The 26,500-nt window shown below is 36.1% G+C and overlaps 1 protein-coding gene across 1 annotated transcript in view; it reads left to right on the top strand.

Annotated features, from left to right (window-relative positions):
- The window catches only part of LOC104404448 (chromosome unknown open reading frame, human C3orf67), a 54,511-nt gene that overhangs the window by 19,428 nt on the left and 8,583 nt on the right, over positions 1-26,500 (top strand). Inside the window, exons 10-13 of the mRNA XM_010012880.1 lie at positions 163-309; positions 4,739-5,070; positions 13,162-13,365; positions 18,719-18,780. Coding sequence (XP_010011182.1) covers positions 163-309; positions 4,739-5,070; positions 13,162-13,365; positions 18,719-18,780 — 745 coding nt within the window. The remainder of the gene's footprint in view (positions 1-162; positions 310-4,738; positions 5,071-13,161; positions 13,366-18,718; positions 18,781-26,500) is intronic.

Genomic DNA, 26,500 nt, shown 5'->3' with positions numbered 1-26,500 from the left:
TTACCCTTATTTTCCGGCTGCCGTACAAGATTCCCGTGCTGTTTGGAAGATGTTTGTATCCCAAGACAAAGCTGCGTATGCTGTTTCTTCATGCCTGAAGTAAGAAAAGCACACAATACACATGTTCACAGGTATTTCATAAGCTTCTGGGTTGTATTTCAGACCCTGCAATTCAGACTCGGGATACCTCTCAGAATGGAAGAGTAGATTTTCAGCTTGACTCATCACAAGGACCATCAGCAGACAGGAACAGTCATAGAAGATTATCTTTAAAAGATGCAGCCAAAACCACATGGAAGATAACCAGTGGTATGGTGCTCATTTTATGTTAGTTTACATCTCAGTTGTGTGTGGTGGGGGGGACTATCTGTTGTAAATTTCAAAGGATCCGGAAACAGTTCACAGAAAATATAAATGTATGTGTTGTGGGGGATTATGGAAATCAAACACCCTGCAACAGAATTGCGTTTAAGCATTGATAAAGATTTGCAGGATTAAGCAGAGTGCCAGAGCAGTGAATGAATAAAAAAGGAAAAATTCCATGCTCTCTTGATTAAAGGGAAAGAACTAGAAATAATTTATTCTTTAAATCCCTATTAAATTTAACACTAGAGACTCCAAACATCAAATGTATGAGAAATTTTATTTGTCCCAGATAAGAGTTTAGGATATTAATTATGGTATCCATGTAATATTGGGGGGGTTTGGTGTTGTTTTTAAAGATGAGTGGTGAAATTAATTTTTTTTCCACAGAAGGACACATCAGCTTACGGTGTATTTCCCTTTCACACCTATCTGCCAAAAGGTGTGGATATTTTTTTGTCATACAGCGTCAATCAACTTGCTTTGTATATGCCTGGAAAGTACGTAATGTGGCAAAAATAATCCTTAATTCTTTAAAAAAGCATAGCCTTTATTGACCAAAGAAATTTTCCTTCATGTTGTGGGTTATTTCCATTTTGCTTAATCTTTGGGATGTTTAGAAGGAATTGTGTATTAGGACAATGTCAGCAATTCATACTTGCTGTTAGGGGTTTTTTACTATTTTACTGTTTGTGTTTCTGAGAATGAAAACTGTTGTAACCCCATAAACCCCAGGATCAGTGTTATAGTCAGGAAACTCACAACAACTGATCTTGCTGATCTTGTGATGACTTAGCCAAAAGCATAGTCCTGCCACTTAGAAAAGACCTTTAAGATCATCATGACCAACTTCTGACAAAATGCTAATGTACATACACCTGTGACAAGTCAGTGGCACAAATCCACATTCCCCAAGCAAAATACAAGCCTATGGGGTTTCTGGCTCCCCACCTACATTGTGGTCAAAACATGTTCTTGTCAACAAGGACTATGAGTAAATATTAATATAAATTTCATGGGGATAGAGGAGCTTTCATAACTGATTGTTGTACTGCCTTAGAGGGTGGTCACTGCTATTCATAATAATACCTTTTAGATGTATTATAAACCTCAATTCAGCATCTTCTGTAGCAGGTGTGCAGTACCATTACCAAGGTAAATTGTTTGTAAGCAAGAGTTAAAATAAGTGAGCATTGTTTATAGTTTGTCAATATTATTTAGGCAATACTAAAACCCTCATTAAAATGTCAGGGTGTAATTATAAGCTTTAGCATAAGTCTGACTGTGTAGAAGAACTAATTAGATGTTTAGGTGATCGTTCTTGCGTTTATCTTGTTTGCTGCAATGTTGTGATTACATAGTAGTCTGCATATTTTGTGAAGAAGATAACTCCAAATCGTTCATTACAATTGATACGGAAACACTGAGTTAAAAAGAAAATACAGTATAGTTTCTGGTAGAGAGGTAATAGGATTTGGTTTGGTCTAAAACTCCCCACATATTCCACTTGAAGGCTGTTTACAGAATGCTACACTGACTGCAGCTTGCAGAAGTTGCTGAACTCCGTAGCATAAAATGTCATCTTAAAGCCTCACAGGCTTTTCTGTCTTCCCCTGTATATTTCGTTAAGTACTGAGGTATACAAACTAATATTTGCATTTAACTTACTACTAAATCAAGCACATTTATTGGAAACATCTCTGGAAACAAGTGCTCTTTACAGAAGGTAGACTAAACAGCCTGAATATTCAGGCTAAATATTGTGCAGACACTAAATCTTTTAAAGTAGTTCTTTATATTTCTGAAGTGCTTTAGATCTGAGTAAAGACATTACTTTTACTCACAATGGGGAGTAAAGTGATTTGTAAGAAGTTTTTGGATGTCTGGGGCAGAACCAGGAGAAGGGATTTAAGCTTCTAATTGCTTCCTCTTCTCTGAACACTTGACAAAAACTGTTACTTAAGATTTTTTCTTTCATATTTTGATACTTCATTTAAAATTGACTTAAAATCTCAAAGCCCAAGTGGTTTAACACCCTCTTTTGCTTCAGAATTCATTACGACATTTTATCTGTAATGACCTCTGCAAATTAAACAGCAACAACTTCATTAGAAGGCATTCTAAAATGAGAATAGAAAGGTGAAGCAGTTGAGGAAGCTGGTTGTTACTGGGTCAATAGGCCATAATAAAAATTAAGCCATTCCTCCCTACTCTCATTCACAGTCCTTTGGGCATAAAAATTAGCAGATTCTCGTAGAGTGCTTGTGTATAACCACAGAGAGCTGGTTACAGTGGTCTGAGCTATTAAAGCATATTTGAAAACGGCAAATACAGCATGATACCTGTCAAACCTGATTTCAGGGTGGGGTAAAAGGCCTTCTGAATACTAAAGGAGTATATGTTATACATCTTGGTCTTGTTCAAGCCACTGCCATTGATATCTGGCAAAACGTGTCTAGATTAAACTGAGAAAGGGTGGGTGCCAGACTGGTCAGAAGACCACAGAATGCTGAAATAGGGAAAATATTTTAGCTAAGTAAACTTATTTTGAAGATATTTTTTGTTTTGAAGAATGCAGCCAGGTAAAAATTTTAATATAGTTGTCTTGGGGATAAAAGAGAATTTAAAACATTGTAGATTTAGCATCCGGAGCATAACTCCAATTGCCTGACTAAGAATCCCGCGCGATCAAAGACAGAACAATTCTGCTCTGCTATCCTCCTTTGAAAAACTTGTAGCTATTAATCAGAACAGAAGGTCATTTGGTTTATACAAATGAAGGCTGGTTCTTGGAAGTTTTGAGTAGTCTCACTCGTGTCTTGAAGCTCTTGAAAAAACTAGACCAACCAATTCCTAAAATAAATGGCATTACTTACATATTTATCTTTCAAGTCTTCTATTAGTTAAAAGCAAGGTGAAATTTCCATATACGTACAAAATAGACTTGTTTTATGTACAGTAGACAGTGATCTAGTAGATTGTTTTATACCAGCATGATTATCTAACATAAAAAGAGTTTACCTGAAAAGCCTTGGGGCTTCTGCCTATAGATGGTCTTCATGCACACACTGAACTCTCTTCTGGAACAAGTAGGTGTAAGCCATCAGTGTATGAGATGTGTTAAGTCCCTACTTTTCACTGCTTCCTAGTACAAACTGCTGTTAAAAATATTGGAGTTTGGCAGCTTTACTAGCTGTCTTTAGTAAACTGGGAAAATCAGCAACCCAGTGAGAAAATAACTGTTTCTCCTGGCATCTCCCTCATCTTTCTTTTGCCTTCATTTATGATGGCTTACACTTTCTTTTTTTTCCCCTCAAAGCAGCTTAATCTGCCTGAAGTGATAATTCTCTCAAACAAAACTAAAAAGACTAGAATTCCATAATAAACTGACTGTCTTCTGTGACAATAAGCATTTTATTAGTGCAGTGCTACTTTATTATTGTGTTTTTAGTATTTTTTTATTGAGGCTTTTTTAACACGGTTGGTGGTAACTTTGTTTTATGGAGCCAGAAAGTTTCAAGATCTAGTGGATAATCCACACCACACTATCTTTACTGAAGATAGGGGAGTATTGCATACTTGAGCAATTCTCCTTTTCTCAGATGCTATTTGAGATTGGTTTTAATCAATCAAATTGACGTTTTTTTCTATACCATCATTCCAAGCAGTAAAATGTAAGTTAACAATAAGAGTATAAAAATGGCCTTTTCATGTTTATCTGGGGCACTTAATCTTTAAATCCATTTCTGTAGCTTATTGTTGGTTTAAAATTGGCAGATTAGTACTGCCTGTATTCAGGGAAACTTGGTGAAACAGGTATCTTCATATATTTTTCATGTCATCCTGGTTTTCATCAGAGCTGTAGTTTGAAACTGAGATTTAAACCATAAGTTCTGGACATAAAAGTGTAGAATTTCAGTAATAAAGAAGCCGCAGATTGTAATATTGTGAACTTTCCACCAACTATGTGTGATTTCTTTTTAAATGTCAACCACAAAAAAAAAAATGCCTAAAGAAAAAGATCAATAGCTAAATTTAATAAAATTATGTTTTCCTAGAATGAAATTCGGTTGATCAGTTTCAAATCTTACCAGCTAAATAATTTGAGTTGCAAATTGCAGGCTTACAAGTCATATATCAGAGCCTGTGGATTTTTGAGCTATGATCTGGAAATGTTCTGATTTAACCTCGCCTCGCCTAGAAAGCAGCCTGATCTTTTTCGTTGTATCCTTGTCACTCTTCCAACTGTATAAATCTGATAAGCAGATGTTTCTGTATTAGAAAAACTTCTATACAACTTCCAGACAAAATGAGAGTGATCGGAGTAACATACAATTTACATGTTTGGCATTAAAATAAACATTTTACGTTTCAGATGAATGGGTGTTTCCAGAAAGTCTCACTGGGAGAGTTCAGTTGGATACAAGTGAACAGCTTGTAGCTACTGAAGATTCAGCCTGCCATAATGTAACCTTGCCACAGAATGCCCCTGTTGAATGTCACAGCAATGAAACAGGTGATCACCAAGTGAATAATAAAGAGACTTTCACATTTTCATCAAGACTTCGTTCAGCTCCTCGTGGGAATTCTCCAGATACGTCACCAGAATGTGGCATTTTCCATTTGGATTTGAAGCAAGATAGTAACGGAGTACATGGGAAAACCCAGATTGAAGATAATGTTCAAGGAACTGACAGCAGCGAAGAGGTAGGCTACACATAATTATTGATAAAGTAGTCTTCATCCTAAAACTCCTAAGATGAGATTCTGTCTTCAGGCTAGATACAGGATAATTCATCTTTTCCCCATGTATGTACAGGTAGATTTGTCTTTGTCAGATTGCTGTGCCTAACTAGATACAGGAGTGAAAATCATAAAATGGTTTGGAAGAGACCATAAAGCTCATCTAGTTCCAAGCTCCTGCCACAGGGAGGGCCACCTTCCACTAGACCAGGTTGCTCAAAGCCCCCTCCTTGAATGCTGCCAGGGATGGGGCAGCCATAACTTCTTGGGGCAACTTGTTCCCTCTGTGTTAAGTAGACAAAAAAAAAACCCTAACACTGTCAGCCCCTGTGCCAACAGAGATGTGAGGATCGTGCATGTTTACAACAGAAAAGATTTTAGGAATGCCTGCATCATAGATTTGAGCAAGATATAAGTCTGTTATGGTTGAGCAAGAGTGCAGTAAATAAGGCTTTGTTGTGCCTTTTAAAACTGCAAGCAGTGACTCTTTTCTCACCAATATTGTCAAAAGTGAGTTAAGAAATTTCAGCTTTTTAATATCAGTTGATGCTTGGTATTTCTGCTTTATGTCCTGTCTGAGCTGTGTCAGCATCACCAACTTCAATTCCTTTGCAATATGGAAATCTTTCAGCAATAAAATTAATGAAAACAAAAAAAATTACTTCTTTAGCAAATGTTTCAGCTGATTCTGTGTAGGAATTCACCAAATTGTCAATGCACTGAATAGTTGCATTGTGTCATTATGGTAACTGCTAAAACAGTTTCTACCTTTATGACTGTTCTATTTCATTTTGAATTATGAAATCTGTTCCTTAGCATTCTACTCTGTTGCTTATAGCTGAGAAATAAAATGCAACCCAGTTTCATAATAGCAAGATGGACTGAACTGCTCTATATTCTGCATCTCTGAGAAACCAAAATGCTGGTGTTAATTATAAGAAATCCAATTTTTCTCTTTTTCTGTAGTTGTGGGAGGTTTCCCATTATCTAGGGCAGTGTATTGTTTGTTAACTTAAACCCGTAAGACTTTATTTCAAACAAAGTTCTAGAATTTCAGAATTAAATCAGTTTTAGTCAGGCTGGTAGTTCATGAGCGGTACTATATGGGATACCATTCTAAAGTGTAGAACTGTTTGGGTTTCAAAGAACTTTTTTATTAAATCTGTAGAAAGTATTATCTACAAAAATATTTACTTAGCTGTAAAACATAAGAGACAAGTTGAATTTCAGGATGAATTTCAAATAAGTAAACATTGATTCTCTTTATGTTGCATATACTGAGAGCTATAAGATAGACGAAATATCTGTGCTAGAACCATACGGTTTATGTGACTTGAGGCTTTTGGGGAGGAAATGTTTCAGCCTGCAGTCTGAAAGCAGCATTTATAAATTACCTTTACTGGTTACTAATTAGTAACTGAAATAGTTCAATGCTGTTGTTCAGTTATCAGAGTCAAATAATCAGTTTAAAATAAAAATTGCTGCTTCTTTTGGAACCAGTCACCATCAGGTGACTTATCTTGTAATTCTAGGCATGCCCATGCTTTCATCTCAAATTTCTGTTGGAGACTTTGTGTAAGTAAACTTGTCATGGCAGCATTTATGGATTCTGCCCAACCCACAGCAAACCCAAGAACTCTTGCTGATAGCAAGGGTTGCGACTGTGGCAGGCGTGACCACATGTCACATAGTGCTGTCAAAAATGTATTTGAAGTGTAACAGGCAAGTTCATCAGTGAAGCCTTCAATGAAGAAACTGAGAATTTTTCTGTCCTTATACAATTCAAAGAATAAAGGAATAAGATTAAATAAGATAATGTACCCTCACAAAGTGATAGATAACTTCACTTTGATACCTCAGTGTTAAAGCTCGGTGTACACAAGGACTATCTCCCATCTACTCCTAGTAGGTGGCCCTCTAGAGTCATTAGAATGATTTTAAAATTACTACCCAGCAAAAGCAATCAGTTTTATGTATCCAGAACCGCCCATCTGCATCTTGCAAGGAATACATCACATCAGTGGAAGTGCTCATTCCTCAGGAAAATGAGTCTCATCTTCAGTTTACATATGCTGTGCTACAGTTAATCAAGCAAACTTTATTGATGTTTCTGGCACCATTTCATGATTTAGTATTTAACAAATTATTCTGGAACCTAAGTGAGTATGTGTGGCTGAAGAGACATGGAAAGGTTGGAGGGATTTAAGCTTTAGATAAATCAGAGTTATCCATTTATCTCTGATGTGTGTGAAAAAAAATACAGTGTTTTCTTCAGTAATATTCTATCTTCAGTTAACCTAAATTAATATGGGTTTCCAGCACAGATTTTAAGGTAACTTATGGCAAATAAAAACCCATCGAAAAGAGGGAAATACAGATTTGTGTTTCAAGGCAATTACTAAGTGAGGGAATAAAACTCCCAAAACATGTATCATTAATAAAACTGAGGGATTGTTTTCTTGAATGTGCATTTTATTCTGTGTAGTCCAGTCTTGGACTCAGTGAAATCACTAAGAAACTTGGATCGCTTTCATTAGCGGTAGGACTGCACGTTGGCTGTGGGAGGCATAATGAAGATGGTATTTCAGTGACTTATTGAATCTTGTAATATATACTGCCTTACATTCAGTGTGGTGGCATATGGCAGATGACCAGCATGATGAAATGAAGATGAGGCCTCCCTCATCCTCTCTTCTTTGAGAATAAGAATGCTGAGGCAAACACTAGATGTGCTTCCCCATTATTTTTTTCCCATGTGTTTGGTCTTGATGTTTGTTGTTGATGTGGTATGAGTGAACACCTGGATTCATGGCATATTTTGCAGACACATTGTTACAAGCATGAATATAAGGTTAACGAACTAAGCTCCAAAATTCTTAAATGATATTCAAATGGTGCTGAATGTGATATTCCACTATTATCACTGGTGAGTAAAGCGATCTCAGCATGAGTTACTCCTTCTACGTTTAAGTTGAAGATGTGACATGAAAATACGGAATATTAATATTTCAGTGGAAAGACATAATTGTGGAGTTTTTACTTTTGGTTTACAGTTTTAATAAAGTTTATTGAAATGATGATCATCGTGTAACACTCAGGTTTGGAGGGTTACCAGCATTCTAAATGTGGGCTGACATTTTGAACAGTGTAATCATGTGTCCCTCTCCTCCTCTTTCTAGTTTTCATTACTTGATTTAAGATGTTTGTGCTGTACTCAGTGTAGTTGCCAGAAGAGCAGCTGGTTTTCAGAATCCTTGCAGATTTAGAATTAAGCAGCAGAGATTAAAAAGCCACTTTCAAATTTTAAGGTTATGTAAAACTGCATTGTGTGATGATGAGAGGGAATCACTCTTGCTTTGTTTCCTAAATTTAGGATGACAACAGTGAATTAATCCAGAGTACTGAGAACCTTGAGATCAGCCACAGCAGGCCAGGAACATCTGATTCGGCAGTTTTTAAGGAGAGCCCATTAAATGGGATGTCATGGAGAAATGAATACTGGAAGAATAAGGGACACAGCAAACATAACCTCGAAGAGACTGTCTTATCAAAACCACAGAGCACCACTGTGAGCAAAACAGATTCTGTTAGCTCTCAGAAAAGCTTAAAGCCTACCCTTTCTCTGTCTCCAAATGAAAGTAAATCTGCATTCTTTAAAGAATTTTCAACTGGATCTGGAAAAAATGAAAGCTATGAAAGAGTTTCTTGTCAATTAAAAAGATCTGTCAGTAAAAAATCTCTTAAGAAAATCTCAAGAGAAAATTCCTGTCTGTCAACACAGAGTTTTGTAAGTGATTTTTACTTTGAAATTATTAGATTGTACAAAAAGCTGTATTAGATATGCTCATTTGCATCAAGTGAGAATAATACATGTTTCATCCACATATATTCTGGTTTCATCATAACAGTATTTACTGAGCTCAGTCTGTTGAAAGTTGATTTTCTAGTTTTTTGGAGGCACACAAACTAGTACTGCAAAAAGAAATCACAGAGGTTTACAGATAAAAAGAAGTGTCATTGAGCAGCTCACATTTATGAAATATGTGAGTCTGGGTGTGAAAGATTACAAAGGAAAATTGACAGACTTTAAATTGATATATTAACAAGGGACCATAGAAAGAATGTTAATGTAGATACTTCATAGTCTTTCTGCAAGAGCCCTGAAAAATAATAAATTATGTGACTGAGGACCAGCAGTAAGGCTGTGTCATAGGCTAAATTCCCAGGCTACTAAAGGAATTGTTACATTCATCAAAGTATTGTTTTATTCCTGTTTTTTTCCCTCGTGCAGTCTCCTTATGGAAACACGCAGTAATTCAAAGAATAAGTATGAATCTAATTATGTTCTTAAATATTGCTTACTAGCTAATTCTTGTCTTTTCAGTTTATAATGATGTGCTTTGAATCAGGAACTGGAGCTTAAGAATCAAGTGTGTTCTGTAAATCACAGATGAGTTCGTATGTTACCTTTCCACGGTTTTGGATAGAATTCTTTTGGGCTTAGAATTACTACAGATTCATATCTTTTAACATGTAACCTCTTCTCTAAGTGTGTTAGGAGTAGATTCGATGTATTCCTGAGCATCTGAGTGAAGCAGGCCAAATGTCTTCCTCAGGCTTCAGGGATCTTTTTCAGACATCAGCTAATACACTGTGAGACCAAAGACATACACAGCTGGCATCTCCTGTCCAGCAGCACTCATTTGCTGATGGTTAGAGAAAGAAAAAACAAACAGCAAGGACAGAGCAAGCATGCAGTGCTGCCTTGCCAGCATGCCCTGTAGGCTGTCTTCCAGCAGCCCATAGCTAAGCAATTCCTTTGGTGAAAAGTGTTGTCTTTGTGGTAAATAACAGATGGTGGAATTTTTTTCCATAGATGTGTGTAGCTGGTTTTTGTACCTCTATGGCCTTTGGCTGTGAAAGTGAATTTCAGAGTTTAATTGCCGGGTCGCGGGAAATACTTATCTCCTTTTATTTGTTTTGACTGCATTGGCTCGTTCCTGGTGCTTTCTCATTCTTGTGTTTGTTACAAGAAACAAAGAATAATCTTTTTTTTCTGTTACCTGTGCCACTTACTATTTGATGGCTGTGTATCATATACCTCTGCAATTCTCTTCTATAGATCGAGGAGTTTTACTGTATTTAGTTCCCAGGATTGCTGTTTTTGTCATTTTTACCAAAGAATGTTGAATCTTGCTACTGCAATAATCATTACTGTAAAAGTGGGGTTTTTTGATAGTAGTATCTTGAACCAGGTACTATTGCTGGGACCACAAGAATAGATGCCCCCTCCCTGGCAGTGTTCAAGGCCAGGTTGGATGGGGCTTGGAGCAGCCTGCTCTAGTGGAAGGTGTCCCTGCCCATGTCAGGGGTTGGAACTGGATGAGCTTTAAGGTTACTTCCAACCCAAACCAGTCTGGGATTCTTTTCTTTGTGGCTCTATGAAGCAGTTATATATTCTTTGGAAAATTTTATTAATTTTTATCAGGAATGTTGTCAGTAACTTTAAGATTAATACAATAAGGTGTTTGAATGTGTCTTTTTTTCCTGACCTCACACACATGCAAAGTGTTTTTTGTACCTGCTGGAGCACTTCTGCGGGAAGAAACCAGTATTGTAGGGCCCGTAAGTTTCAGGAAAAGAAGTGCTGACATACCATATTGTTAACTACAGTGAGATAACACTGGAGACTTTGTTGTTGGCTGTAGGCATGTAATGATTTTATTTCCATTTTGAAACACTGTTCATTGTTTTAAGAACCATGTATGAAAGGATATTAGAGTTTACAGAGAAGTAGACTTTTCTAATCTGCTCATATGGAGGACTGGTAAAGAAAAAAAGTGCTTACCAACTCTTCCTGCAGTCAATTTGCTAACTACTTAATACAGTTTAAGGACCTGGTTGCTTGCAATGTTTTATTCATGTTTTAATGGAGTTCTCTATTATTAAGTTCAAATATTTTTAATTAAGAAAGAAGTGCAGCCCTCTGGGTAATATTGCAAGCATGCAGATAGCTGGTAATTAAAGTTTTCTGCACGTGTAGCTACACTCAAACAATCCTGAATAAATTATTTGAACCTAGAAGAACGCAAATGTCATTATATATGAGAAAAAATCCTTTAAACAGGTTTTGTCAATCTAGCAAAAGTTTTAAGCATTTAATAATATTTTATCAGAAGGGGAGGATATGCAAAAAGAGAAGATAAGCTTTTAATTACTAAATGAAATACTAGTTTTAGACAAGTTTATGAGTATTGCAAAATTACATCTTGCATCAAAAGTTTCTCCTAAATTACAGAGTGAACTTAACTTCAAATTGAATTTTCAAATGCTCTCTTTGAAAATTGGCTGAGGCAAGACAAAATTTCTGAAGAAGCTGTTCTGTAGTGGGCATCTGGAGCTATAAAATACATAGTCCAAACTGTTTCTCCTTTCTTACAAGGAGTTTGTTATACAGCACGTTTAGAACAGAAAATTGCTGTGACATCTATTCTCCTTTCTGAGTGTGGTATTTCTAGAGTGGGACCATTCCAAGAAAAGAAAACAGAATGGCAACCTGAAATAAGTTTGAGAAAGGAGGAACAACTGTTTTGAATTGTGTTGTAAATCTTCCAGAAATCTCTGCATCTCTCTTAATAGCTGTAGAGGAAAAGACAAGCAGGTTTGGACAATGTTTTGCCTTTATTAAAAAGAGAAGGAGAAAAATGTTCTTTCAGTGCTTAGTGATTTTATTCTGCATAGCACTTGTTCATGCTGTCATTTTAATGCTGCATGCCAATTGCTTCATATATGAGGAAAGAAAGATAAGCTGAAGCTTCTCTTACAATAATCCAATAAATGCAGAAGGCACCTATATAAGAAAATTAAGAGGAAATCAGCATCTTCAGTAAGATCAATAAAAGTTATAGCAGCTGTAGATCTGGTAGAATACTAACAGAGCAAAGCAGACTTTCCAGTGTAACATAGCAAGCTTTATATGAGGTGAACAAATAACTAATAGTAACTGAGCTAATAACTTACGTTCAGTAACAGTCTAGAGAAAACATCCTGTATTATTTTAGGATTAAAAATGGCAGTAATAATCACACTATTCAGGAATGAAGCTTGGACCTCAAAAGCCACAGGTACAAAAGGGGTGGCAGCTGTGCTGACAGCTTCTGTCATCATCTTATACCTTGTACAAAGTGGCAGGCTACATATATCTGTGCCAAAAAGCAGCCTCTGAGTGTCTGAGGTGATTCTTCTACTGAAAGTGGGCACTTTGCATGTGAAATAATAAGCAATATATGTAAAAATCTAGGCTGTATAGATACCTTATTGCACTATTTCCTTAAAATAAGAATCAATGTCCAATGTCTAACATCTTTTGTGGGCTGTATCCATCATACCTCTGTGGGGCTGAATAATTGAACCTATATAATATTTTATTAATTGCTCGCATACATTCATGAGTGGTTTTAAAAGCAAATGTCCTGTTTGTGTGGTGCCATAACCTGAAGGTATTAAGTGTTGCTGTACTATTTCTTTTAAAGTAACTTACTTTAAAGTTTATACTCCAGCAAGTTACCAAAATAACTTTTAAAATCTAGTGCTGACATGTGTTGCTTTCCAGAGAAATTTTATGCTGTGCTTGACAAATAACTGTTATGTTGATGGTGTTTACGATGCTACGATAACTGTGTGATTGGGTTTATTTCAAGATTTCCATTTGATGCTTAAGCATAGCTGCTGGATTTTTGAACTTCTGAAAGCCTGCTTTTATCTTCTGTTTTTAATTGCAGTGGAACAGCAACTTCACCAAACACCCAGGATCCAAACTGTAGTCCGTAACAGTGTTTGTGTTCTTCCTTCTGTAATTACATCTAAATATGTTTGATCTTCATAGCTGAGCAGGAATCTGTTAAGTAATTTTTTCCAGTAAACATTTTGTTTCTCCTTTAGTATCATGACTTCTTGAAGATTCCCTAGGAGATTCTCCAGTGTACATCTCTTTCATTCCTACATTTTGTTCCATGATCCTGTCTATGTTGTTGATTATTCCATTTTATTTCACAGGAGTATGACTGGAAAAACTACCAGTCAAATAGACTCAGTTCATCTGAACTGCAGATGCTGGCTAGCATGAAGAGACAGCAAAGTGAAGAATCAGGAGATACTGGGATCTCCCATGAGCTGAGTGCTTCACAGATAGATAATTGCAACGTTAGCCTAAGTACAAGCAGTGATGATACAGCAACCTGCAACTCTTGTTTCCCACCAGTAAGTATAACTCCACAGTATTTTCTCTGTATAGTTTTTATCAATTCTGAGACTCAAGGATCTTGAACATTAAAACGTGTTTGAGCAGCTTTGAAATTTAAGATACCATTGCCAAATGTTTTTAGAACTTAGCAAATAAACCTGGAACCAAACACATACACTTCCAGCAGGTCCTGTAGTACTACCATGGACAAAGAGCAAATCTATTACATGTATTCCTTTCTAGAATCCTGAATAATCATGTGGGCTGTACAGCTTGTAAAGTAGTGGCTGAAAACCTGCAGGTGTGTGGTATAGTACCTAAAAATAGTTCCAAAATGAATGAAGCCCAGATATACCACTCAGCAACTACATTACAGTGTGAGTAATGGAAAATAATTGCTTCTTACGATGATAAAGTCTTATTACTGAAAAGATAACTGTTGAAAGCACTGAAGGAGGAGAACAGCAGCAAAAAGCTGCAGTAGTTCTAAGCTTTTAGTACGTGATCCTTATGTATTTCACACCTTGTATCATTACTTGTCCTGGTACAAAGTGGTACAAAATCACACAGGCTGCACTATGTGACAGAGAACTCTTATAAGCAGAGGAGTATTTGTTACAGTCCACTGAAGAGTATTGAATGTATGAAATCACAGAATAACATTTCAGCAGCTATATAAAGGTGCCTGCAGGAGCTGCTGTAAAACTAGATAACCTCATACTCCGTTTATATCTCAGCAACATAGTTCTTATTATAGGTGAAACAATAATAAACAATGAATGTGGCTTAAGTAAAGCGCACAACACAACTCTCAGAGGAGGATCCAATGTTAAAAGAGTACCCACTGCTGTGTTGCCTCAGTATAAACTACTGCAGAGTAAATGCTCTAAAATGTTAGGTGGAAATTACACCAGGAATCTATGAGGACCAAATAGAGGCCTGTATAGCAGATATCTTCCATAGTGAATGATCAACACAGCACAGGAACTTCGTGGTACGCTGGTAAATGAAGGTTTCAAATGAGATGTATTGCTAAGTGGGTAATTGTACAAATAAGAACTTGGTGTACAGAGTAGTGTTTTGCAGGATATCAAAGAAACATTACTTGGTTGTAACTATTTGAGATACGTCAACATTACACATTTAGTTGTAGTCTAGTCATTTCCAGTACATTTTCTTAGTACTTACTAAGTAGACTCAAACATGGTATGAATCTGCAAGACTGGACAAATAGAGAATAGCAGTCTCATTAATTTTTGAGTGGTTTAATTATAAGGAAATTGATAAGAATATTTAGACATGGCAGGTTTGGTTAATACAAATTACATTACTAAAACAAAATGAACTTTTAAGGTGAAATGTACTGCTGCAGTATTCAGTGAAGCATAATGTGATTGCAAAGACAGTTCTTAGATCTTACTGTCTTGATCAGGTTCTGTAGCTTCAGACTAATAGCGTCAGTCTAAAAAGAGCTTACATATAATAAGTTAGTCATTTAAATTGTAGTTTAAGGTAGCCACAGTTTTTTCTAATAGGCCTTTGTGGCCATCTTTACGTAAATCAAGTGTAAAAGACAACATATTTGTCTTTGAGAAGATTTTCAAATTTCATTCAGTTGACTGAAGTGTTGGTGTGCCTTATACGTGCCGCCTTGTCATGTTTCTCCTCTGTATTTTGCAAGATGGGCACTGTGGTTTTAAGATGTAATGACAAGGACCTCATTTCCAGGAAGAGATGATTTAGAAAGCAAACCTAATCTTTCTCAGATAAGGTCTAACCACTTTGTCCCTTGCCACAACAAAGGCTGCTGAAATTCAGCTTCAGCAGTCTTCCCTACCTCTGCCTTTATGCAGAGGGACTCCCTGTACCAGTACAATGTTAGATAGTCCACAGTACCTGTTGATTCACTTCATATTTGCCTTTCTGAGATAGCTGCCATGGCACCAGCTATTCATAGATGTGGTACAGGTTTTTGGACTACGGACCTGTATGCTTAACACTCCTTGATTGAATTCTATTCCAATATTTGGAAAACAGCAGAATATTCACGTGAGAGTGATAATTCATTTTCTAGGCCTTTAGTATCTAAGAGGATTATAAACTACTTTTATTGGGGAAGGTGATTATTTAATCACCCCAAGTTATTCTAACACAGGAGCTTTTAGAAGAGTAGTTGGGTACATTTTTGGTATGTTGGTGTTAAATTTCAGTATATTTTGATATGCTGACAACATTTCAGAAGACATTGAGAATAGCGATGCAGTGCCAGTATTCAAATGGATAGCTGAAACATAAAGCTTAGAATAAAAAGAGAGTTGGTTTTATGTCATTGATCTTTAGTACAACCACCACTTGAGTCAAGAGAATTTGCAAATGATCTCTTCTTCCAAAATCAGATGTACAAACTGCAGAAAAGTGTGTATATAATATATATAGCCATCTTCCAGTTGCATAGGCAAATGATTTTAGCAGTGCAGTATATAGAAAAGAAATAGAAATACTCCTCATATTGTAGTTTGAGAAATTAAGGACAGCTTGAAATTCTTACCATGATTAAACTTTCATGCCTACATGTGTTTCCAGGTTGTATCTTTCTGATTATTTAAATCAGTAGTATCTATTGCTTTCTGTTACATTCTTCAAAGATAAATAAGGAATATTTTTATTCCAAATTTTCATTCATTTTATACATTTTTGTCTTTTAGTGGAACCTTTGGCAACAGCACCACCAGAAGGCAGCTTTTTGTGTATCTTTCATTTTGAAATACCTGTGAAGTTTTGCAAGGCAGGGCAGGATATAATCGTGTTAGATAGTGACCTTATGTATCAAAGTAATATCTAATATATAAAAAGCATTTTAGTGAGTTTATTTTTTTCATCGCTTGCCATTGCTACACTGATTTCCAGATTTATTGCAGATTCTCATGTTTCTGAGTCTAATGAGTTGAAGAAACCCTTCTGAATGTAAAGATACGTAAATCAATCATATTGCTTAGTTGCAGTTAGAACAGATGTCCTTAAACAGCTATAAAACAGATATACTGGAACTGTATTTTTATATGCTGTGATAGTTTACCAAGTACTGAATATAGGCTGTCAGGAGAAATGTAAGTTGTTTAGCAGCTGGTGTAAACTATGACAGCCGAAAAGGGATAAACCAGCTTTGAATATTACATATTACCCAGCAGAGCTATAAGTTACAAATATGAAAAACTTTCATTTTAAAGTGGATTTGCTTCAAAGGATAATTTAAATCCTTTTAAAATGGGAGGGGGGGGAAGAGAGAGAGAAGGAGCACAGTTCCAAATCAATAATATCTGTAACTTAAGTATTTGTAAAGACTTTATTTGACTGTGTCTTACCTGAGTGTTTTCTGAAATCTGAAGGTGTATGAAATTCCGTGTTAGCTTTGCAACAATATGCAAGACACAGTTCTGTGTATTGCAGAGTATAATGTGAAGTTTATACCCACACATATGCACGTTAACCAAGAATATTTGCCAAGCTTAGGAAATATTTCTGCTTAAATGCCTTGGTTTATTCTAGAGATCAAGTAAGACCTTCCTGCCCTATCAGGGTATTGGCCCATTCAGCTTCTTGGATAGCTGTTTTTGTACTTCAGAGACCACTTCAGATACAACACAAACATTCTGGAGATCGTATATAAGAGATTTCAGGATATCTTACTACTAATGGTCCCTGATTCTCAGCAAGAAATGCAAAAGAGAAGGAAGATTCTCATAGATTGCTCCTTGATACATCCTAGAAGCTTGCAGTGGTATAATGCTGCATTAGCAGTCTCCAGAATACATTCACTGCTAAGACCTATCTTTTGAGTAAGGAGTACTCACAGAAAAGAAAGATTACTTGTTCCCCAGGCAGCTTCCTAAATATAAATTCAGTCTTATAGGCCTTGACCTGCAAGACATTTGAAAGAGTTCTTTCAGGTTCATACATAATTTGTGGAAGGTCTTCTGGTTTCCTTTGTAATGGTTCAGAAAAGAAAGCCACTTCACACAGAAATGGTTTGGCAGAGCTGAAGTCTGACAGACAAGAGGAGTGATATTTAAACCCAGAATTATTCCAACTGAGAGCTCACTTTGACAACCCCTGGAGGGATCTGTTCACATCAAGTCAAATTGCAAAACTGAGGCAGACTATTCCTTACTATGAAATGAGACTAAAAATTATTTAGACAGATATTCTGGTTCACAGACTGACTAATTCACTTTCTGTCTCATTCTCAGTCTTCCACTAGCCATCATTTGGGAATTGCACTATCCACCACCAGGCAGTGACTCATATTTGGCAGTAATTAGGATGTCATTCATCCTGCACATACATTTTACAACATCCCTCCCCACTTCCTGAAACCATGAGAACATACTCATTTTTCTATTGATTTCTGTAAAAAAAGGCAATTGCTTTCATAGTGCATAGTGTTTATTTTTAGCATTGCATGTACTAAATCATACAAGTACTGTTAATGTATGCTTGTATTTCCACTTCTTTTGCATTTGCTTCAGTGATCTGTTTAGAGCTGCTTTTGAGGGGTGTGACAATGGCAGGGGGTCTCTTCTGGAAGCTCTACATATATACTGAGAGAAAATTAGAATTCTTGAATTTTTATACCAGTTTATGAATATTGATCTTTCTTCCAAATAACTTTTTAATGCCATAAACCAAAGGTAGTTTGAAGCCTTTGGGGCACATTCTTAACAATGGGTAGGTAACATTTGATGACTGTAGAAAATTGCCATCTTTTGTATGAATATTCATACAGTCCACATTATCTATTCATGAATAGCTGAATCCAGGTATCAAGTTGGCAGTGCCATAGGGAATCATATCCGCTTCAGCAAATTTCATTTGGGACTGCTTAGATTACTGCTAATGGTGCTTCCGAGAAGAGAGGAACCATGCCTGCCAGCCCTTTCAGCTCTGCCTCAGTGTTGTCTCATCTTAAGAATGGTTGCTTCTGCACACATCCTACTAAGAGTTCCTGCACCATGCTTCCTATGCGCATACAGTCCAGACTTTCTATCAGACAAGACTTCGCCACGCTCCCTCTCTGAAGCTTCCTGACTCAGTCCCAACACTCTCACAAGCAGATGAGAAATGACCATGTGGTCAACTCTTTAGTTCATGTTTATTTCTACCCAGCTAAGAATTATCTGTTAAGCTGTACTTTTGCACAGTTAGAATCTGAATAGCTGTTTTTAATTTCACAGGTAAGGAAAAAGGCTGTAAAATTCTAATATCGGAAGCTGCAAATGTGTATGCTCATAAAAGATCTCTTACATGCTTCTAAACATACTGAAAGAATATTTGCAAAGTCATTTTCTTAATATTATTTTTTGTTTTCCATAGCCCACCAGTCAGGAGCATCACTATCAGAAAGAAATGAGCCCACTTTCTCATTCCAACCCACGGTAAGATTCCATTTATAGCCTAGGCAGTAAGGATTCAGTTAGAGTGTCCTGAATATTAAATGTGACATTCTTTGATTTAATCTTAAATCTCTTTAAGAGGGCTTTACTATTGCTCGTTTCGGTCATTGTCTGCAGTATGTCTGCGTTGTCCTGGAATGCAGAACTGAATTCTGCATGTTTTGGAAGTACCACTGTGTATTGAATGTAACTGACACAAGCCTTGCTCCTACAACTGCTTTGATGCGTGATTCAGCAAATCTTCCTCATCTGACATACATGCACTCTCATCTGTTTCTTTCTCCTTCACTCCCTCTCTGCTTTGAAGGCTTAGAAATAGAATTCTGTATGTGACTGTAGGTGTCAGGGAATCCATTTGTTACAGAAGATTCTAATGTTGCTTATTTAGACAGCATTTTTTTAACAGATAGCCCCGTCAGGAGAGGGTGTTACAACACTGTGGGATAGTTCAAATGGATCCTGTCTACAGCATATTTTGGCTGTCAGGTTTTTAGCTTGTTCTGTTTTGTTTGGAATCAGCAAAAAAATCCCCATGAGTTTAATATAAGGCAAAATGAGGACAAGGGAGGAGGGTGGCTAGGAAGAAATAATCAAAATGAAATGATCAAAATTAATTGTCCCGTTCCAGGTGAAACCTTAACATCACTTTGTCAATTTAACAGCCTGAACAGAGGCGTACTTATTTATAAAAGTAGACTTATTTCACTTGGTGGTGTTAATGTGCATTTTGCTTGTCCGGGTTTTAACTGGACAATGTATGTGGGTTGGGAGGAATAGGAGCAGAAGACATTTCAGATACAACTTTATTGACAGTATGAAGTGTTTTCTGACAGCACACTGCCAGTCAGTTGTGCAGGATAATACACGTTTTTCCTCACAGAGATGTTTTCAGTCACTTACTTCACTTGCCATTCACATTTTTATGGATTTTAAAAGTTCTTCTTAGATTATATGAAGTGAACACTATGAAGCTTGCTGTGCAAGTTCATCAGATGCATCATGCAACTATATGCTTCCTAGTGCACACGATCTATTACTGGAGTTAAAGTATAATCCTGGATTCCCACTCCCTTTCACATGTAAATCAAAGTGCTTATGTTGGTCTACAAAACCTCTCTACCTTGGGTGGTGGTTATCAAAGGAACTATCTCTATCCTTAAGAATTGTTACAGTGGATGAAGTGGACAGAGGCACAACTACAGTCCTCAGAGTATGGTATTGTTTACTTTGAGACTGACACTTTGGACTCTTTATTCCAGAATCAATTTCATAAATCTCATGGCATTAGAATTGCCTGTATTGTAGTGCAGGCTACATTGTTTGTCTTCTTTCTGCCCATATATTGGTTGAGTCAGGTTTTATTAAGTTATTTTTATACATGTGCTAAAGCAATTTGGTACTCAGTACATCTTATATACTGAAAAACAGAATAAATACCATTATCTGCAGAAATAAAGCATTCCATCATATCAAGTTAATGTGATCAACAATGAAAACTTGTATTTCCATGTAATAAAATTTAAGACAGAACAGTATACATTACAGCTTAGTTCTTATGCTATTTCAGTCCAGCACACACAGTAGACTTAACTTTCTCTAGAAATCATTTGCGAGAAATGCAGGCAAAGTATTCGTGAAATACCTGACTTGCAAGTGCCTCATAAATTCAGTAGCCCTTGTGAACTGCCAGAAAAGCATTATTGGGCTGTAAATACAGAAGATGAAAAAATTATGAGGTCAGTTTGCATCATGATATAAAAACAGGAGATGATGTGACTTGAATATCATTATTCACGTCATTACGTTTCATTTATAATGGAAAGCTCCATAATGTTTTTCATAGAGGGTGTGTATCTAAGTGAGAGGGAGATAAAATTAATGGTAATTTATAAGTTGGCTCCTAAACTGTTTTTAAGGCCAATTTTAACAAGTCATGTATGAGCAAGTGGAGAATGTCTGAATCTTTGTAAGCTTATTGGAGCAGTGTAGAACACACAGAATATTTGAAAAATGTATATATCCTACGTAGATGAGTGGGTATAAATGCTGTGGCATGAAGACCGTTACGAGGTGCGCTTACTGAACAACAAATAGTTTGTTGTAGAGAGTGATAAAGAATTTGACAGGTCTAAAGTAACTTTAAAAAGTGTAATAGCGATATGTTCTGGGAAATTAAAAGAGAGCAGTGTGGAAGCTATTGTCCAGTAAATGTAGCTTCTGTCCATAACAAGATAAAAGAACAAGCCAGGAAAGAAGGCACCTGTGAAGATAATGGAAATGCAGTCAATAAAAAGACCCAGCTAGACTCATTTTCCATTGGTTCTGCTGGGGAAAGGTCATAAGTCTGCCAAGAATATTGCGACTGCAATACAAATCATCTCCACATCACGCTGCTTTGCAAGGCGTAGAACCAGTTAATGAAAGGAGACAGGCTGACTGCAGAGGCTACACAGCCAGATGAGCAAGATGATGTGCAGTGTTTCAAGCCTTAGCTATGTACTTCCCACTGACTGATGGGCTGTATGGTCCTAGCTGAACTTCAGAGTTGCTGTCTTCTCTCCAAATAGGAAGCTGTAATTATCTGTGTTACTTCTTCCTCCAATGCAGGGACTGGAAATTGTGAATTGCTACTTAGCAAGCATTTGTCCTCCAAAATAATTGTGTGTCATAGAAGGTTTGGAAGCTTCATTAAAGGAAATGCTAAAAGAAAGTCAATATTCTAGAGGAATTTCAGCTATACTAAACTGCAAAATGCAGAGCTGCTCTCTGAAAAAGATCACTCGAGCCTAATCTCATGAATAGATTTTCTCAACTTCCACAGATGCTCTCCAAAAAATGTATTTCTGATAAAAGCTGATTTTTCTGTCTTTGAGAGGGTTTTTTAATACGTAGAAACCTATTTTTATAATCATTGCCTCTCTTGGCATCCTACTTAACTCTTCCTAAGCTACCAAATAAAATGTATTCCTCTGAAGTTCAATCATCTGTTCTCCAGAAACCGCACTAAGGTAGGAGACACATTTCAGCATTTCATTGAGCATCCTTTCACAAGAAGCTTATTTTACTTAAGTAATGTCATACAAATTGTACATAGCCAAATTTTCAGTTAGGTTTTACTCAGACATTTAACTCTATGTTAAAAAGTATTCCTATAGTGAATTGTGGGCACAGAGCTACATGGAAGTATCATGCAATTCAGGCCAGCATTTTGCCCAGACTTGTTTTATCTATTAAAAGTGCCACCACTGTGCTGTGGTTTAAGTCCTTTGTAGCTTTGCACTTGTGGATGTAATATAAAATTCCTTCTATATATAATTGGCTGATACGGGCCCACAGTCTTTGACAAATGATTAATAGTCACTGACCTCACTTCACATGGGCTTGGTACAGACTGACTAAAGCAAGCTGCTTGTCATTGTAACCTACATGTGTTGCACTGGACTGATTTGGATGTCATCATTCTTCTTTCCCCTACAATCAAAAGAAAATCCCAGCCCCAAAACAAAACCAACCCTGAAAAAAGCCAGTATTTTCTTTCCTTTTTTTAGTAAAGGCTTCTCTCCAATTATGATAAATGTTATAGATTTGAGATTTATCATCACTAAAGAAATGTTTCACTGATGTGGAGATGAAGTCTTTGAGAAGAACAGTAACTATAAACTTTTCAGAACAAGTTGTTTTATCTTCCTAAGAGCAGAGCCCATATCCTTAACTGCTACTTTATCAAACAATGTGATTTTCCTTCTTATTGCAATGATATGCATGTAGATATGCAGTAGTTCAGATAATGTGTCATGAAATAGTAAACATGTTCCTTTAGTTCTTTTCAAACTTTATTATTGGTAAACTTCTGGTATATTAAATATACCAAACACCACTTTCTATGTATAACTCTATTCCATTGATTTTCAGGAAGTAAATTATTTCTTTCACTTTAAGAGTTTCTGCCAAAGAAGTCTTTTGTTAGAACTTATTGTTGCCATGAATATTACCATTACCATGGAGCCTTAAATTTGCATAATATGTCAATGATTCCAACACAAAAACACATCCGTTGCAAACCCACAAGTATTAAAGGCATGTTCAGCTTTGAGTCTACCATTCAAGTACTCTCATCCATCCCCAGTGAAAACTAAACGTTCCAATAGCTGATGCTTGTGGTGTTATACCGTTGAGAGATTCAGTAAAATTAAACTCCCCTACAAAATGGTGCACTAAAAGAAGGATGGGAGCTGTAACATTTATTTGCACTACACGAGAGCTTTTTCAGCATGCACACTGTGAAATCCAGACACAAAAGGTCTTTGTTTCCTGTATTTCCAAGCAAAGGCTTAGATAGCAGAATAACTTAAAAGTTAAGCACATCTAAAGATTAAGTTTTGCAAACAAAGAAGCACAGTTATTTTTATGGTTCATTACAAGATCAGAGTCGTACAACTCCATTACTTCTGCAAAACAGAAAATATTCCATTATGAAGTATTATAAAATTACACGACTGTTGTCAAAATAAGTGAACAAGAACAATGTATCACAAAATGTACTTTGGTTGTTCATTGTATTTGTTCAGTTACTTTACTCATCCACAAAATAGAATAATTTGCAATAGGTCTCCCAAGTCGTTAATCTGAATTAGTGAAGTTCTGCTCCATTTGTCAGGCTATAATATTCATGAAAGAAGAACATGACAAAAGAAGCAAATGTCACAGGAAACATCTAGTTGAAAGGTTAAATATTTTAATCACAATGGTGAAAAGCTTAGCTGCAGAAAGGTTGTTGAGAACCAAGCAGCTAACATATGAAAGCTTGTTAAAATAAGAATAACCCAAAATGGCTTTCTCTTGTATGGGAATCTGGAAACAGGGCACCATATACGCTATGGGTTTCAATGTAAAACATGGCAAATGCTTTCAAATGTCTTGCTGTTGCATCTATGTTAATGTAAGGTAGTTTATCTCCTTTTTTTGCAGCTTCAGGACTTACTGAGATTGTCTTTTATTGGTTCCGTTCTTTCTCTCCATGTTCCTGGGCCATTCAAACAGCGTTGTCTGGCTGCTTATGCGTAGAGAATAGTCAGTAAAGTTTTTACGTACCTTTAAGATCTTTTAGGTTGAAAGGAAGAGACTGTACACACTTGTAATAGCACCTAACACTATCTAAATATGTTGTTTGGTAACTAGAATTCACATCTTCTTTGTTACCCTTCGATCTAATCTAGCACCCATAAACCATTTCATTTACAGATTTAGGACTTTTAAGAGCAGATTCATGTCTTCCGTGCACAATTGCACTTGTATTTTTTATGATGTCTTTTCTTTTTAGTTAACAGTTCACTGAAAATTGAATCGTTTAGGCTTTAAGGAGGTTTGTCTGTACTGTATTTGGCAGGCTGGACATGCTGAAGTGGTTTGGAGGAAGGAAAAAGGCATTCTGTGAATATGCTTGTGATTTTCTAAATCTTAGTGCTAGCAAAAAAGGGAAGTTCCAGTAAGGCATACAGTAAATGAAGATATTATGTATTAGGGTTGGAATGAAACTGTCACTTTGACGGATTGTGAGGCGAAGAACAGATTAACAGATTACTCATAGTCAGAATGCAGCTCACTGTGAAGAATGTGCAGGAAATGATAAGTGTTGGTTTGTGCTGATTTAATGGTATTTTGAAACTACAGTAACACTCCAGGAAAATAATACAATGTAGCTAATAGCTTGCATTTTTAATCATCAATATATTGCCAGATTGTCCTTAAATACTTTTTAAAATGGAGCTTTCCATTCATGCAAAGTCTTATGGGCATGTATAATTGTTATTTTCAAGATTTTCATTAAAATGCACATTCCAAAATCCTTGATTTGTATGTATAAGTATACTCTGTATTCTTTTGGTAGTATATCTTCTTCGTCTGCATACTCACTCAGTTTTCCATTTTAAAGATAATGTTTTTCCCACCTGGAGCTGAGCAGCACTGAGCAGTTATTGCTGTTTAAATTAATATTGAATGTTTCTTGGTTTATAGTCTATGTTCAAAAGTTGAAATTGTTTAAAGCATTTTAGATGCAATAATGGACAACTTAAGGCTCAAGTGACTTCACAATTGGTATAGACATAGGTAGTGGCAGGACCTGAAATTTTATTTCAACGTAATTTCAAATAATATGATTGCATTTTGTACGTAACACAAACAAATCTTATTATTAATAGCCTACATAAGTCCTTGCTTCACTACTGAAACTATTACTGAAGTGTTTATTTCTATGTAAATACTTCTGTTAAAAAAACACACTCTCATTATGCATAGATGATTCATATATTACAAAGCAGAATCCAAACATGTGTATAGGTAATCTGATTGAAGTTAATGAAGTTACACACACGCATGAAGCTCGGCAGATACGTAAATAACTGAAAATTCAGATCTGCTAATCTAGAAGAACCTAACAAGTAATGCATGCTCCAAAGAAGATGTATCAGGGAATAGGAGAGGGGTCTCACAAGGCTACATAAATTTTTATTGATCTCTCTAAGAACTGAGTTAGTCTGTAATAACCTTAAACAGATACAATTAAAAATCCAAACAAGTGAGAAAAATAGATCTTTGTCTTCAGTGAAATGAGTATGTAGACTATACTGAACCATCCTTTTGATGTGAGCTGTCACTTTGCATTCAGTGATCATGGTAAGTATTGCTTATTCACTTTGAGAATCTGCAGCAGAATTTGCTTCACGTGGTATTAAATATTACTAATACAGCAGAATTATGTGCTGAGATTTTAAATTGATAGTTGCACGAGATGTCAAGAGTTAGCCCTTTTTTCTTTAAAGTATGTTTATACTCTTTGATTCATACATTCACATTCTCTGGTCCTCTGCAGAGATAGTCAAATTATCCATTGTAAAACATAATTCAGCAAATGTGCTCCTCTTGTTATCATTCAGGCACAAGCCAGTTGCCCTCTTGTATTCATAAAGATTTACTAAGTAGTTTATGCAGCTAAAATCATCATTTTTGTTCTTTATTGATTATGCTTTTCAGATGCTTAATAGTTTGTCAATTCAATGTGTTCTTAATGATAAAAAACTGATCTTGTTTTTTCATTCCCTGATGTGATATAATGTAGCCCTTGCCCTGCATTTTTTAAGGATACTGCCAGCCTGACTGAGTAACTTGAATATTCCTTTTAATTCCTGTATAGATTGTTGGGCAAAACCACACTAAAACTTTGATGCATTTTAATTTTGTTACTAAGGTGGAATAAATGATCCCATTGATTTAAGTGGTACAAATTAAATCTGATCCAAAAGAAATGTACTGTCTCAGTTCACAGCAGTGTTACAGATCTTTATACTAAATGATTTGCCTTCTTCTCAGTCCAACCAGCAGAACAGACTAAACCACAAAAAAATCTGTAAAAAAATCAAAATACCAAGGGTGTTCATTAAGATTCAAATCAAACCCCTCTGATTCTTTGGATTTCTGTTGATGTCAGTGCTTTTGATATGTTGTCATTGATAAGTGCTACTTAATAAGGCATCACTAATTTTCTCAACAGATTTTACTGATGAATGCCATTTTCTGCAAAATTTAGCATTTAACACGCTGAAAATCAGGTTTTATAAGTCTGCAAGATTCTTTTGCTTTCTATTGCGTGATATTTCAATATATGGCCATTATTTAACAAGATTATCATAATATTAAAATATTA

The sequence above is a fragment of the Nestor notabilis genome, unplaced genomic scaffold (genome assembly GCF_000696875.1).
Source record: "Nestor notabilis isolate BGI_N333 unplaced genomic scaffold, ASM69687v1 scaffold26290, whole genome shotgun sequence".
Taxonomy (NCBI): domain Eukaryota; kingdom Metazoa; phylum Chordata; class Aves; order Psittaciformes; family Psittacidae; genus Nestor; species Nestor notabilis.
The sequence above is the reverse complement of the archived record's forward strand: the minus strand, read 5'-3'. Positions and strand labels throughout refer to the sequence as shown.